Source organism: Xiphias gladius, chromosome 21 (genome assembly GCF_016859285.1).
Source record: "Xiphias gladius isolate SHS-SW01 ecotype Sanya breed wild chromosome 21, ASM1685928v1, whole genome shotgun sequence".
Taxonomy (NCBI): Eukaryota; Metazoa; Chordata; class Actinopteri; order Istiophoriformes; family Xiphiidae; genus Xiphias; species Xiphias gladius.
The window spans coordinates 21,108,599-21,122,614 of NC_053420.1; the positions used below are offsets into that span (position 1 = coordinate 21,108,599).

The 14,016-nt window shown below is 40.9% G+C and overlaps 1 protein-coding gene across 4 annotated transcripts in view; it reads left to right on the forward strand.

Moving 5' to 3' along the window:
• Positions 1 to 153: 153 nt before the first annotated feature.
• LOC120807338 (arf-GAP with coiled-coil, ANK repeat and PH domain-containing protein 3-like) overlaps positions 154 to 14,016 on the forward strand; it is a 60,102-nt gene continuing 46,239 nt past the window's right edge. For all 4 annotated transcript variants that reach the window (XM_040159164.1, XM_040159166.1, XM_040159168.1 and 1 more), the window contains exon 1: positions 154 to 366. In XM_040159164.1, the coding sequence (XP_040015098.1) occupies positions 320 to 366 (47 nt within the window). In that variant the 5' untranslated portion in view covers positions 154 to 319. The remainder of the gene's footprint in view (positions 367 to 14,016) is intronic.

Sequence of the window (14,016 nt, forward strand, 5' to 3'; positions counted from 1 at the left end):
CAGCGGTGTTACGGCAGGTTGAAACCAGTCGGCGCTCTCCTCTCCTCTTTCCGTCTCCAGACTGCGGCTACGCCTCTTGCCTGTCTCGGCAGCAGCGGCGGCAGAGTAGTAGTAATCTGCCTGCCTCCCTGCCTCCCTGCCTGCCTGCCTGCCTGCCGCGCACTGAGCTCGCACTTTGTGTCACGGTGCCACCGGGTGAGAGGCGACAGACTGCTGCGCGTCCGGGGATACCAGTCCCCATCCGCAAGGTTCAAGCGACATCCCGCTGCGGGCAATGACATTGGCGGACTGAAGTGGGAATACACGAGAAAACGCAAAAATGACGGTGGACTTTGAAGAATGTATAAAAGATTCACCCCGATTCAGGTAAGGGTGCTCCTCTCGGGCACATAACAGAGGTGCGCAAAAATGGCACACCTTCTTTTACGCATGATTTTTTTTTTTTTTTAGACGGGGACTGAACGCGTCCTCACATGCAGAATTTGTGGTGCCATCAACAGGGTGAACGATGAAAGATGTGTGTGTTTAATGTCCGAATTCACCCATGTGCTCAACAACAGGATGGCGTTTTTCTCTTCGTTTTGTCTTTTTTTTTTTTTTTTTTGTATTTTTGCTCCAATCTTCAGTCATATTCCTTAGAATTTTTTTTAATGTCATCATTTGGTTGATTATTGAAACATGTGTTTACATTGTGATACATTTGCTGGAGGACGTGTGTATCGGTGGTCCCTATGTGATTGTCTGATTTTTGAATTGGGCTTGTAACGTTAGCCCAGTGCATATGAGAGGAGGGACACTCGCGCACAGTGAGGATCCATTTTGCTTGAGTGTAAAAATTTTAAGTAATTTTTTTTTTTTTTTTAGTCCTAATTTCATGCTTTAATTAACCCTCTAATAAAGGGTACTCTTTTATTGAGTCCTTATAACGTGAGAGTCTGTAAGGGGATCCTCCCGTGTGTGTGTGTGTGTGTGTGTGTGTGTGGGAGTGAGTGTTGCAGCTTGGCATACAGGTTGGGTGCAGTGTGCTCATCTGCTCATAGCGGAGGCCCTGCAGTCACCCAGTGTGGCTCTGTGGTAGCAGACTGGAGAGGAGATGCCCTTGCAGCATCAACGGCAGCAGCAGCAGCAGCAGCAGCAGTAGTGGCAGAGCATGGAGAGGAGTACACTCTCTCTCTGCAGGGATGGAGCTCGTATCCTGGGCACAGATCCAGCGGTCCGGTCCCTTGCCTGCCCGCTGGAGGGGTTGTAGCCACACTCGGTCCACGTGCCAGCCTGGCTGCACTCTTGTGTGGGCCGATGGAAAACTAGCAGAGGAGATTCTAACAGCATCTAGGCCAGGGATCCCCTGTTAATTATGTCAGTCAGATGTGGTCAGTGTGTTACTTAGAAGGAACTGAATGTTAGTATGTTCAGTTCATAGACAAAGACATGTTTGTTTGCTCCATGTCAGTGTCTGTTGTGTGTTTGCTGTATTTTCTCTGTGTTTGTCATTTTGCTGCCTCCCTCTTCCTCTTCCTTTCTCTCTCTCTCACACACACACACACACACACACACACACAAAACTTATCCTGCTTGTTGAGCATTATGCATGTACGTCCACGGACTATCAGATAGTCAGTGATTTGAGTGAGCAAGCAGACAGTGGCAAACAAGAAAGATACCGAACGAGACATGCGTTCAGTTTGCTGCCGAAACTCCTCCTCGGGCATGATGGATGGCCAAGACAGAAGGTCGCAGGAAGAGACAGAGAAGCAGCGCACATTCAGACATTTCCCTTTTTCTGCCTGGTTCACTTTCCCATGATCTTATGAGAATTGTTATTTGGAAAAATCCAAATAACAAACTGACAAAGGAAGCTGATGTTTCCTTGCATCAGATTTACAAGCAGTAGGGAAAATTTGATGTTGCGCAATACAGCGATCATGATGATGGTGATAATTATGATAAAGGTCAGTGTTCCTTTACATACATACAGCTGTAATGCTTTCAATTTGTGAAACTGCTCTCAAAGCTATGAAAATTCATCATTCTTTTCCAACTGTGTACAGTAACATGTGCACTAGTTTCTCAGTTTTGAGTCTTATCCTAGTTTTGATCATATCTGGGATGTGATGTTTACACGGAGCATGAGAGACGTTGTTTTTCCCATAATGTTATACAGGTTTCCGATCATCTGTCAGTGCAGTCATATCTCAAGTTTGGTCTCTGGCTGCCGGGACACTGCTGAATTTGGTTTCTCCATATCGTGACCAGTAATGGTGTCATGTATTTCATCATGTTGTTTACCATTCCATTGTTTCTCATCATATTTTTGGGTAGTAAGTTTAGCTTATCATTTTGCATTTATTTCAAAATAAAAGTCTACTATTATTCAAGACAGCTTTATCCAAGATTAACAAATCAATCCTCAGACTGTGTTCAAAGAACTAGATTAATTCGATGAGAATTAATGGGATTATTATAGACTAATGATAGCATGTTAACATGAATTAGCGAAACCACATTTGAAGGACGGGGCCTGACAGAAATGACACTTGTGTGCATTTAAACACGCGTCATTGTTTTCTGCAAAGTATGGCAGTAATACTTGCAATCAGAGCACAGTTTTACCTCAACATATACTCATGCAAAATACACATGTACCTAAAAAAAAAAAAAAAACTACTGAAAATAAAGATGGCTTTGTCCAAAGGGCAAATTCTTGCGACAAAACCATACCCATAAACACACTGAAAGTGAAAGTACTGGCAGTGACAGTGAGGACGGAGGCAATGATCTTGAAGACATTGTGGGTCATCAAGGGAAACTGTCTGACTGTAAGAAGTTTTGAATCAAGACAAAGTGGTTTGTCTAAAAGCTCCATAATCCTAACACAGCCTAAAAAATGGCATGTTTTTAAATGAGTAATAACTTGTCAGTGTTCTGTGACTTTGCCAGGTAATTAAAGACAGTCATGGCCATATTTTCCATTTTACTGGGGTGACCGGTGTTCCAGGTTTCTTTCTCCTCATTGTGTCATTCTGGAGAAATAGGAGTAAGAAAAGCGGAGAGCCAGTCTTGTCTGTTTTCCTGCACATGGTGCTGAAACACCTCACACACACCCTCTCATTGCAGGTCTTAACATGTGCAAGTGCTGTATGTGTGTATGTATGATTGGGTGAACACGAAAGAATATTTAAGGTATGCCCGAGTGTCTCCAACACACATCTTTTTTTCATTCTCTTCCCCACTTTTTCTGTTTACTAAACAGAAAAGTTTTTGAAAAGTCTTTTTTTTTTTTTCTTCACAGCCATGCCTTTTATTCAGCAGTCACTAGGGGAGTCACCAGCAGTCACCTGCTGTCATTCATTTCATGACAAAGGCTGAGATGATGCCTGTGCACCTGCCTGTTGTTGTTGGTACTAAGTGGTTGTAATCCGATTCCCGCGAGACACAATGGTTTCAGACGTTTACCACACTGGTTTAGTTTTCAGCTTGGCCACGCTATTGGTTTATAAAGGTTATCATGCTTGTGGTTTCATTTTGATGGAAGAACAGGACTGTGATTGGAAAAGTTTTCACCAAGTCTTTTATTATAAACTAAAACCAACTGACTTGAACATGATATTTTAATAAACAGTGCTGAGCGTAGCACGTTACTAAGTACAAGCATGGTATTGGGATTGTTTTAGTCACAAACAAACAACTGTAACGCACTACTATTTAGTTTTTATAAATCTTCTTGCAGTCACTGGTCTAATGATCCTAAAGGGAAGTATTACATTACATTATCCTTAGATTTATATTTAGTGTTTTCATTGACTGTGTTGTGACGATATAAGTATTAATATGTGCATGTGGGTGTGAGCTGTTGCATAGCAACCACTGCTGTAAGGGAGACAAATGAGAGCTGGGAGAAAAGAGGACAGAAAATGTAAGAATGGGAGAGGAGATGGGTTCTTTGAAAAGACACCATCATTATTTTGAATTTCCCATAAATAATAATAGAATAATTTCATTGTGGCAACAAAGTTATGTCCATAAGCATTTGTTCACTCCTTTTAGCTCAACAAGCAATCTGAGAAGGTTGTTTTGTGTCTGTCCATGTGCTTTCTGTTTTGATACATTTTACTACATGGGTAGTAAAAGTAAAGTGATCAATAGATTAATTAGGTCTATGTGAGTGAAACGTAGTTATTGTAAGTAACTGCAGGTCTTAACTGCACGTCGACACCCTCACTTATTGATAACATCAAGCTTACATTACAGGCATTGTGGCATCTGTGGCATAAGTCAAAATGAGATGAAAGCACTGGTTACAGAAGAGCAGATGTTGCCTCTAGCAATGCTTATCTCAGGTCAATGAGAATACAGTGAGGAGTTTACAGATCTAGAGAACCAGCTGCACCTGTTTGCCTCTCTCTATCAGCTTTCTCCGTCTTTTTCTATCCCACCTTCATACTGCATACAGCATCAGGTGATCCACACAGGTTGAGTGTGGATCGCCTCAACCTGTGTGGATCATCAACGAGATTCAGAAAGTGACAGGAGGAGACGGACAGGCAGAGTGGAGGCAAAGCATAGAGTTGCTACTGTGCGTTACTCAGTCTCAGTCTTATAAACCACAGCACAAAAGGCTTGTTTCACTTCAAAACAAAAATACTCAGCCAAACCAAAACAAGTGGCCATGTAGACTGTAATCAATAATCCTCTGTCATCAGACGTGTTACACTTGCCAGCCTCGTATCTGCACTTGAAAGTTGCCAAACCTGCATGCTATCTCTCCGCATATTCAAAGAATCTCTTCGGGCTTGATGTAGTTACATGTCAAACCATGTAGCCAGGTAAAGCTAACAATTGCTAGACTAATGAAACAAAATGTACGTAGATGTTTAAATCTTTTATTTATCTAAACTGGTTGCCAGTCCCCACAATTTTGTTTTCCTATTTGCAGTGTCTGATATCTGTTCTGCTCCTGCCAGGTGTGTACCTTCTCTGTGGTTGCTATGGTTACCTGCAGAAAAAAAAAACTCCTGAGAGGTCATAACCTGTCAGTGTGGTTTGTTTGTTTGTTTGTTTGTTTGTTTGTTTGTTTTAAATGGGGGCAGCTTGTAAACCCCATATTCTGTGAGAAGTATAAACAAACTAGGTAGGTCTTATTATGTTGACCGAACTGAACTGATCTTTTTTTTTTTTTTCTCCCCTTCCTCTTCACCTTCACTTAAATATTACATATACAAATTGTAAAATTGGAAAATTGCTTTTCCGGTTCCAGTTGTTTGTGTTATGTTCCATATTAAGTTAACATAAATCTGTTGCCTTGATGAGTTGGAGTCCTCTTACTATGAAATACATTTTATTGAAAATCTAATGAGACTGTTTACACAAGTCTAGAATGTCTCAAGTTTATATATTGTAACTTATTAGGAAACTATATAAAAAGACGCATTCACTCTTTTTATTTCTGGTTTCCTACATTATTTTAAAGGCATGTCCATTTATTGGCGGATTAAAGTGCCTTTTGATGCTCAAGATACCTGTCTGGCGCCCTGGTTTCTTTTAACTGTCTGGATTTTTTTTTCCCTACGTGCATCATCATCACCTATAATCCTTTTACACACATCATCACTTTGCTTGTCTGAGATAATGAATTCCTTTTGGTCAGTCGCCTGTGAAATATGTAAATATCCCCACACGCTGTCTTTTCTAGGCAGAGGAAGGGAAGTAGACCTGCTGTTGCCACGGGTGATCAGTGGCTTTGACAGGCATGGAGGCTACCTATCCCCCTGTCTCACTCCAGGATGTAGGTACAGGCTCGTATCTGTCCACCTCAACGCAGAAACGCACACAGCTGTTTGCAGCGTGCGCAGGCGGGCAGGTGTGTGTGCCAGCAGAGACAGCACAGTTGTATTACTTGCGGCGTAAAGGGAACAGCATGTCGTGTTCTTAAAAGAGAGCACATGATTTTACAGCAGAAAAGAAATTGTATTTAAATGCTGAATGCTGTATTTAAATGCTCTTGTTCCCAGAGAAGGCTGACAATCATGTACTGCATGTTTGCTAGTGTGATGTTGCCTGGATAGTGTCCCAGGCTGAAGCCACGGAGGTACGAAGTGCCAGCTTTCAACTATACACCCAATGTTCTTGTCTGCTTGTCTTTAACTTATTTTGCAGAGAAAACTCTTTCAGAGCCACCATGACCCTCTGAACGTCACCAAAAATACATCCTCTCTACATCAAGTTCTTGGCAAAACGTTTAGAAAGATTCCAGACTACTCACATTAAGTTGCTAATGTCAAGACACTCACCCTCCCTAATGCATCCATGTACACAGGAGATGTGCTCTGACAGAAAGAAAACGTTCGCTGCTGCCTAGAATCGCTATCCTGTTAGCCTCCATATATGGAGGTTCTCCATCCATTTTAAAGCTTTTATCAGTCCTGTTTTTTGTTATGCTTCAGACGACTTAAACAAAATTGCTCTGCTTGAGAATTCTGTCTTTTCTCTAAAGCGTTCAGTCCCAGACCTTCCATCAGTGTTTTCTGGCAAACACCTTAAAATAGCAAGCAAATCTCCGGCCTTTGGCCCTGATCTTGATGAGCTGACCCCCCAAGCAATAGGGTTTTTTCTTTGAAGGTATGGGAAGATCAAACTATTTATTCATGCTCGACGTAGTCCCACACATGGGGAGGATTTATTTAAGTCGGTCTAATATCTCTATGGTGGGTCTAATGCATGAACAGAAGTTTACAGCCAAGAATTATTTTTTTAATCTGGACAGTGTAGCTGACAGCAAATAATGTAAAGAATTGCTAAAGTCACTTCAAGGTACATTATTTTTGCCATTCTGAGATGCATTTACAGTGTAAAATACAGTGTATAACTGGACATATCTGACAGTGTTGTCTAGACTATTGAATTTGAGCAAATAGGTTATAGATAGAGAATTAAATAAATATCTGAATTTGTGATCCTTGAAAATTATAAGTTTTATGTGGAATTCAGACCGCATACATAGAAGTGAAATATTTCAGTGCTATAAACCTCAGAATCAGTTATTCAGTACTGATTAAATTCAACAGTCAAGTATTCAGTTGCTCATAGGATTCAAATTTTTATGGCCATTAGTTACTTCTGTATACGTATGTACAGTATAATATTAACTTTCTAACACAATCACTTCCCTAAATTTTCTCAAAAAACAAAAAAACCTAAATTGACACTGCAGCAGAGTGCTTCATATTTATATGTTAGAGACAGTTGTAAAGATGGGTCCTGCCTTGTGTTTAATTCATGTGTTATTCCAGTATGATGCAGTAGTTTTACATTACTTCAAGTCTTGTTAATATTTCCACACTCTTCTGTTATGGGTTAAAAACTGTGAAAGGTTGGACTGCAGTAGATCGAGGATCAGGTTAACTGTGAAACGCTGGATAGTTTTTGGTAAACTCCTGATGATGTTAGTGGTGAGATCAGTGATTGTCCTCCTACTTCCCAGCAAAGCAACCATTTAACCACCAATTGACCTTTTATACTCTCATAACCTATATGTGTCACAAAAAGACAATGCAGAGCATTGGGGCTTGTAAAAATATCCGACATCCCCCATCAGTTCACATAAATATTTTAGTTCCCACTGTGTGTGTGGAAGTAGACGCCTTGGTGGAATGCTGCTACAGTGAACTGCGGGAAACGCGTCTTTCATGTCAGAAGCATGAAAAACTGCGGTCACTAGATTTGGCCCCATTGTCACTGTAGCATCACTGTGTTGTCTAACCTACTAATGTGCAGATTTGTGGTTCTTTTTCTCCTCAACAAAGAAAATTCACTGTTGAAAGACAGTGGACCAGGTGAACAAAGAGGTTAGCCCCATCCATGTTTTTCACTGAAGCACACTGCTTTGGTAAATTTGAGCCAAATTGAGAGGCTACTGAATTGTTTGCTCGCTTGGAAACAAGATCAGGGCTGCTTCCATGCTCACAAATCTGCAATTACTACATGCCTCTCACATAGATTGGGTATTTACCAATAAACAGGATCCGAATGCTTAGTCCAGTGGCATCATTCATACAGAAGCCCAATTCAGATGTCACATGAAGACTTAAGAGAAAATCTTCATGCTCTGCCTGAATCCTATGCATCATATAGGAGCAGGTGTGTCACTGCCTGTCACTGGTGATTGATAGAATTAGGCCTACAACACATCAAGAAGGCTTAACAGGGATTTCTGTCATATCAGAACCCCTCCACCCACTACCAGTTTTCAACAACTGTGCTTTTAATAAACCAAGACTATTTTTGTCGTGAGTGCAGGTGTTGATCCCTATTTTTGGAGGCTGAAGATGATACTCCCAGTAAATCAGAAAAGAAATTGTCAGGAAAAGACTACACAGAGAACCTTGTATTATCTCTTGAGCTACACTGTCATGTTATGAAACTGTATTGTGTATCAGGATACTATATATAATATATATTAGCATATTTCATTATAGGCTAAAGGATGGGACGTCAAAATGATACTTTTATTTGTTTAATGTGATATCGTTCTGCACGTCATAATTACATTTTTGGTTTGTTGACACAGAATATATCATAGTTATTTTACCAGCTCTGACCTTGAAAATAAAATTGCCTGAATCAGAAACAGCATGACCTGTTTTTGTTTTAGGTTTTAAAAAAGTGGAAAAACTCAAATTTAACGGATTTTTAATGGGACCGTCCACATGCTTTGACCAAATCTTTAGCAAGGGGTGATGGTTATTAGTCCATTAAGGAATCCTATATGTGCCTTTTACTGTGGAATCATTGTCCTTATCTGGTTTGCATTTGAGCCACACGTGCATTCATATAGCCTATGTGTGTGCCTGCTGGCTAGCATGTAGACTAATCATATTCCTGTCTTTGCCAGCTTGCCAGGCATACAGTAGTTTGACATGCTCATGAGAGAACATCAGTCTAGCACGTGGACACTTCCCCTTAAACCGCGATGCAGCAGATTTTCTGCCGCTCTGCTGCACGTGTTGCCGGGGGACTTAGTGTGGGACCCATTTATGAAATAGGATTATCAGTAACCACACTCTCTGATTAAATCAACTGAATAGCCTACACACCCTATTAAAGCTCACACACTATCAGCCTCTTACCCTGAGAACCTCAATACAATTTCCCATCTTCTTCAGCAGTGGTGTGCGGGATGATGTAGAACTGCAGAAATTGGTTTTGACACACTTTATGTCTGATTGCAGTTCAAAGGACTTGTGAGCCTTCAATCTGTTGCACAGGCTGGATTTTTGTGCTTGTTGGAACTATTCTTATTTTGCCAGGTCAGGTGCCATTCGCCATGGCTTTATGGTTTTATCCATATCTGACCTTTAAACTATCTAGCCTGGGTTATTTTAAGACCTGTCCTGATGGTATAACCCCGTGTAACGCTTCACGGGTGAATGCGTAAACCCCAGTGCAGTCGACATTTTTCAAGATTAAAAACAAGAGCGGCAATGGTACTTCCAATTGATTTAATATGATTTAATATTTAATATGAATCTGACGTACAGTTTTACATACAAGGCTTTGTGGCAAGCCAACTGACTGTTTGCTAAGTGCCACCCCTTACACCTGTCAAGCATAGCAATAGTAGCTACATAGCAACACTAGCTACCACCCATTCTGCTCAGAATATACTAGTATGCAGTTTACAGTGATAACGCTGGTAGGTTTACCGCTCAGAATCATGTAAAAAAATTTTAAAACAATGTCTCTTTGATATCAGAGAGAAAGGAAATAAAAGCAGGTTTCTCATTTCCAGTCGACAACTTTGTATTTTGTTGGCTAAGCAAAGTTAAAGAGCTATCTGCAGCTGATATTTTGCTACTTTTAATTTATCTAGCAATAGCTGATGTAATAAAGGAGTAGCAATGTGGAAAAATAGTTAGCTATAGTATTATAGTACAGTAAACAGTAAAGTAATTATTATGTTATGAATTTTCACATAACTCTGTTCGGATGCTTGCTTTGGGAAGTTTCCACCAATAAAAACTTGGTCTATATTCCAATAAACTGGTCTCTCATCCAAGTCGTATAATTGAGATTGATGGAGCTGAGTTCAGTCGTTAAACAACTGATGACCGTCAAAACTAAATGTCAGTTTAATAACAAAGTTTTTTTTTTAAATCCTATTCCAAAACCCCCAAAATCCCAGAATTTAATGTGACATCATCTAAAAGATTTTTATTTTAATTATTTTAAGTCTTCAAATTTAAAGTTTTCACTATTGTACTTGTGGTTTTGAGTTTGTCTGATACGGAGAAAACAGAAGACCGTAGGCATTGGCACTGATTATTTTCCTTAGCTCCCTTCTCTAAGTGAAAATTTAAAAATTGGGCAGCTTTTATTGGATGGGTTGTAGGGTCTGATTGGGGTACTTATTGTAATTCCAAAATATAATGTATCTAAAGATATGCTTAGCCTGGAATGCTGGGTTACTGCTTTAGGTAACTTGTGCGCTAGTTAGGCCTTACTTTACAGCAAAAAGATACACTGTTTAATCCAGTCCTTAAACGTTTGCTCTTGTGGCTGTGGAAAAGCTAAAAATATGCCTCTGAACTTTTTGTGTGCCTAGTATTCTGCTACAACATATCGAGAAATCTGAAGCTTCAAAGACCTGCCATGCCTTGTAACAGTTGCTACGCTTTGATTGGAAAATCGATTTTCAGGGGAGGAGTCAAGCAAACAGTCATTTAATGGTCACAACAGTAATGCCTCTGTTTTTGAATTCGGTTTTCCAATTACGGAGCAAGGACTGATGTGTGGGTAGACTAAGGGTAATAGGCAATTAATTTAAAACTCCTAATTAAACTAATGACTTCTTCAATAAAGACATGATCATTAGCAGCATCAGGTACTCTGAAATGAAAGAGCCAGTATACACGTCTAACATTACTCACTGGTAATTGTAGCTCAAATCAAGGACATGAGACAATGTGAAATGGGTGTTCAGTTTGAAAGTATGTAGAGGTCCAACTTCTAACCAACGATTCTCAGGTCAAATTTGATTCCTGTCTTGAACAACAAGAGTGAAAAATGTGGCACAAATTGAACCTTCTCACGGCTCTCCTGCTCTCCCAGTTCATTGTAAATAACCTTTCACTGCAATCATTCATCCCCACTGAGATGAGGATTTGGTGGGGAGTTTGTTAAAATCCTGCCAAGGCCTGTTGAAACTCAAATCAAAACTATTAAGTAAATTGCCTGCATCTTGTTCCTGGGCTGCTTTCTTCATCTTGGCACTACACAGGATTTTCTCAGTGAGAAATGTTTGTCTGTCCTTGGGTGTCGTTCCCAATTTAAACACTTCTTTTGTCTTCGCTGAGCTGCAGATTTCACATGGTTTCCCGGTTTCAAAACCACATTTGCTGGTTTGGCGTGCTGTGGCAGGTATACCTTTTGTTATAACCACTGACAGACAAACAAGCAGACTGACTTTAGGTTTAGACGTACAGAGGTTAAACGCTCATAATGGAAGCCGTGTCTGAACTGTGACCTCAAAACTTGCTCTTGAGAGTTCACTCCCCAGGAAGTCGTTAAATCTCACAGGGAGAAACTAGCAGGACCAGCCGGCGTGTAATATGTGGAATGCATCTGGGGTGGCCAGTTCTGGCTGCCACACATTTACAGTAGACATGCATGGATAAACCCTCTCAAGATATTAGTAAATGCATGCACCCAAAAAAAAAAAAAGCTGTTAAAACATTTAGCAGCGTGTGTGTTTGCACATACAGTACACACCAGAGAGACTTTTGGTATGCAGCATATGGTGCTATAGTGTGGCATAACCGTTTATACAGTCGTATTCTGCAGGGTGAAAGGGTCAATCAGCCGATGGTTTCTCTCACTGCAAATCAAAAGGGTCCCAGAGGAGAACATGGTGTCTCCAAACTACTTGATGCATAAAAAACCCAGAACTTTCATCTTCATGGTGGCTTTTTGTTTGTTTTGGATTTTTCATACACAATTTTGCAATTCTTTATACAGTAGAGTTGAAAGATCAGTAAATCATTTCTCATCCTGAGGCATTTGCTGGTCAGGGAAAACCATTTTAAAAACTAAAGTATTCCTTGAAATATCTGCTGTCCTCATTGTTTACATCCAGTTCAGGTGACTCAGGTCAAAACTTAGAAAAGACGTTCTATCCATCACAGACACACGCATTCTTCTGTTGTTTCTGTGTATATCATTCAAGATCGGGGATGGTCAAAGAAATTCCTGCCTATGATGTTGGTATGACTAACAGTTGCGTTCCTGTAAAAAGAGACATTTAAGCCACAAGTGGATATTTATCATCTACACACAATGTGGGAATTATGTGGTGTTGCAGAGTCCTCCCCGCTTTCAAAAATGACCCAACTGGTTTAACCAAGTCGCAGAGAAAAGACAGAAAGAGAAAAGGAGTGAGAGGTCATTTGTCAACCTGTGTCATCCCTCTTACTCTCAGGGATTTTCTCTTTCAATGCGGCAGTTGCACACAATTGTCTTCCTTTCTTTTTTCTTTTTCTTTTCCTTTTCCTATGACATCTATCCTACAGATATTCTGTCTTGTTCTCACCCTATTACCTCTCTTTCTCTTCCCCATTTTATCTTTTTTCCTCCTGCCCATTGTTGGTAATTCAGATGTGGAATGGATATGGATCAATTTCAGGGCTACAGCAGTGAGGCGGATTGGGTTTCAGTACATTACCTGAGTCTGTCTGTCTGTTTTCGAACTGAATGTGCTTAGATAGATGCAAGAGGAGAAAGAAGTATGGCTTGAGGGATGATAGACGACTGACATGATAGGGGAGATAATTGCTGGATGTACGTTTGTAGGAGAGAAGGTGCACAGAGGCATAAGGTTGGGTGGACTGGATGGACTCAGGAAGTGTAGACTAAAGGAAAGAGGAAGGAAGAAAGAAAGTGGAAGAATATGAATAGTTTCCATCGTTACTGTAGTGCGAACTTGTCCTGGTAACCTGCCTGATATTTCACTTACACACTAAATGCATCGTGAGTTGCATTGTGAGCTGGACATCCATCCAGCCACCTACCAATTTATGAAAACATACATTGATGAAAACATTTCCAAGCAAATTACCACAAAAGGAAGTGTGAGAGGAAAGATCTGGAGCCAAGCAGAGGGAGTGAACAGCTGGCTTGTCGAATGGCGGGCGCAGCTCGGACACAGTTTCCCCGAGGTGACAAATGAAATGGTCATGGGGTTTACCCTGGCTCACAGCCGTCTCATGCGGACTAGGAGGAGAGATGGTGTGTGTGTGTGTGTGTGTGTGTGTGTGTGTGTGTGTGTGTGTGTGTGTGAGACTCTCGCTCGCTCACATCTGGGATCCAGTCGAGCAGCTGGTTCAGATTTGGCCCAACTTTCTCTGCCTTTGTTTTAGTTCTTGTCTCTGTTTTGTGCATTCTAGTTTTCCTTTACACCCTATTATTTTTTTCAGCTTTAATATGTCGTTTCTTCTTCCTGTTTACTCTTGTGCCTTCTTCAACTCTTTCAGTCTCTCTTTTTCTCTTCCTCCACCCACGTTCCTGTCGCCCTGGGCAGTATGTGATGCTGTGTGGAGGAAGCTAAAGTGGATTGCATCAGAATGTTGGACCACTGATTTAGCATCCACCGTCTTCAGTTAACACCGCCATTCACCCGCTTGTTTAAGCTTTTTTGATTTGTTTCATCTTCTCAGTTCTTCCCATGAAATCTCAGCCACAGTGTGTTGACATTTATCACTGATCGTTCCATCGCAGGTTGTTGACACAGGCTTGCTGTGTGTTTGGCAGCCCACCAGCCCTGACTCACTGAATCCAAACACCCCTGCAGTGCTAAAACCGCAAGTGTGATGGACAAGCCAATCTTCTATAGAGACATGAGGACAGACGGGAACACTGATTGCGCTCTTGGAAACCGATGGATTCCCTTTCCGCATTCTCCGTCCTCACATTATTCAGCCTGTGTCCCTGCCTCACATCTCTGTGGAATTCCTTGTAACCAAATGAAAA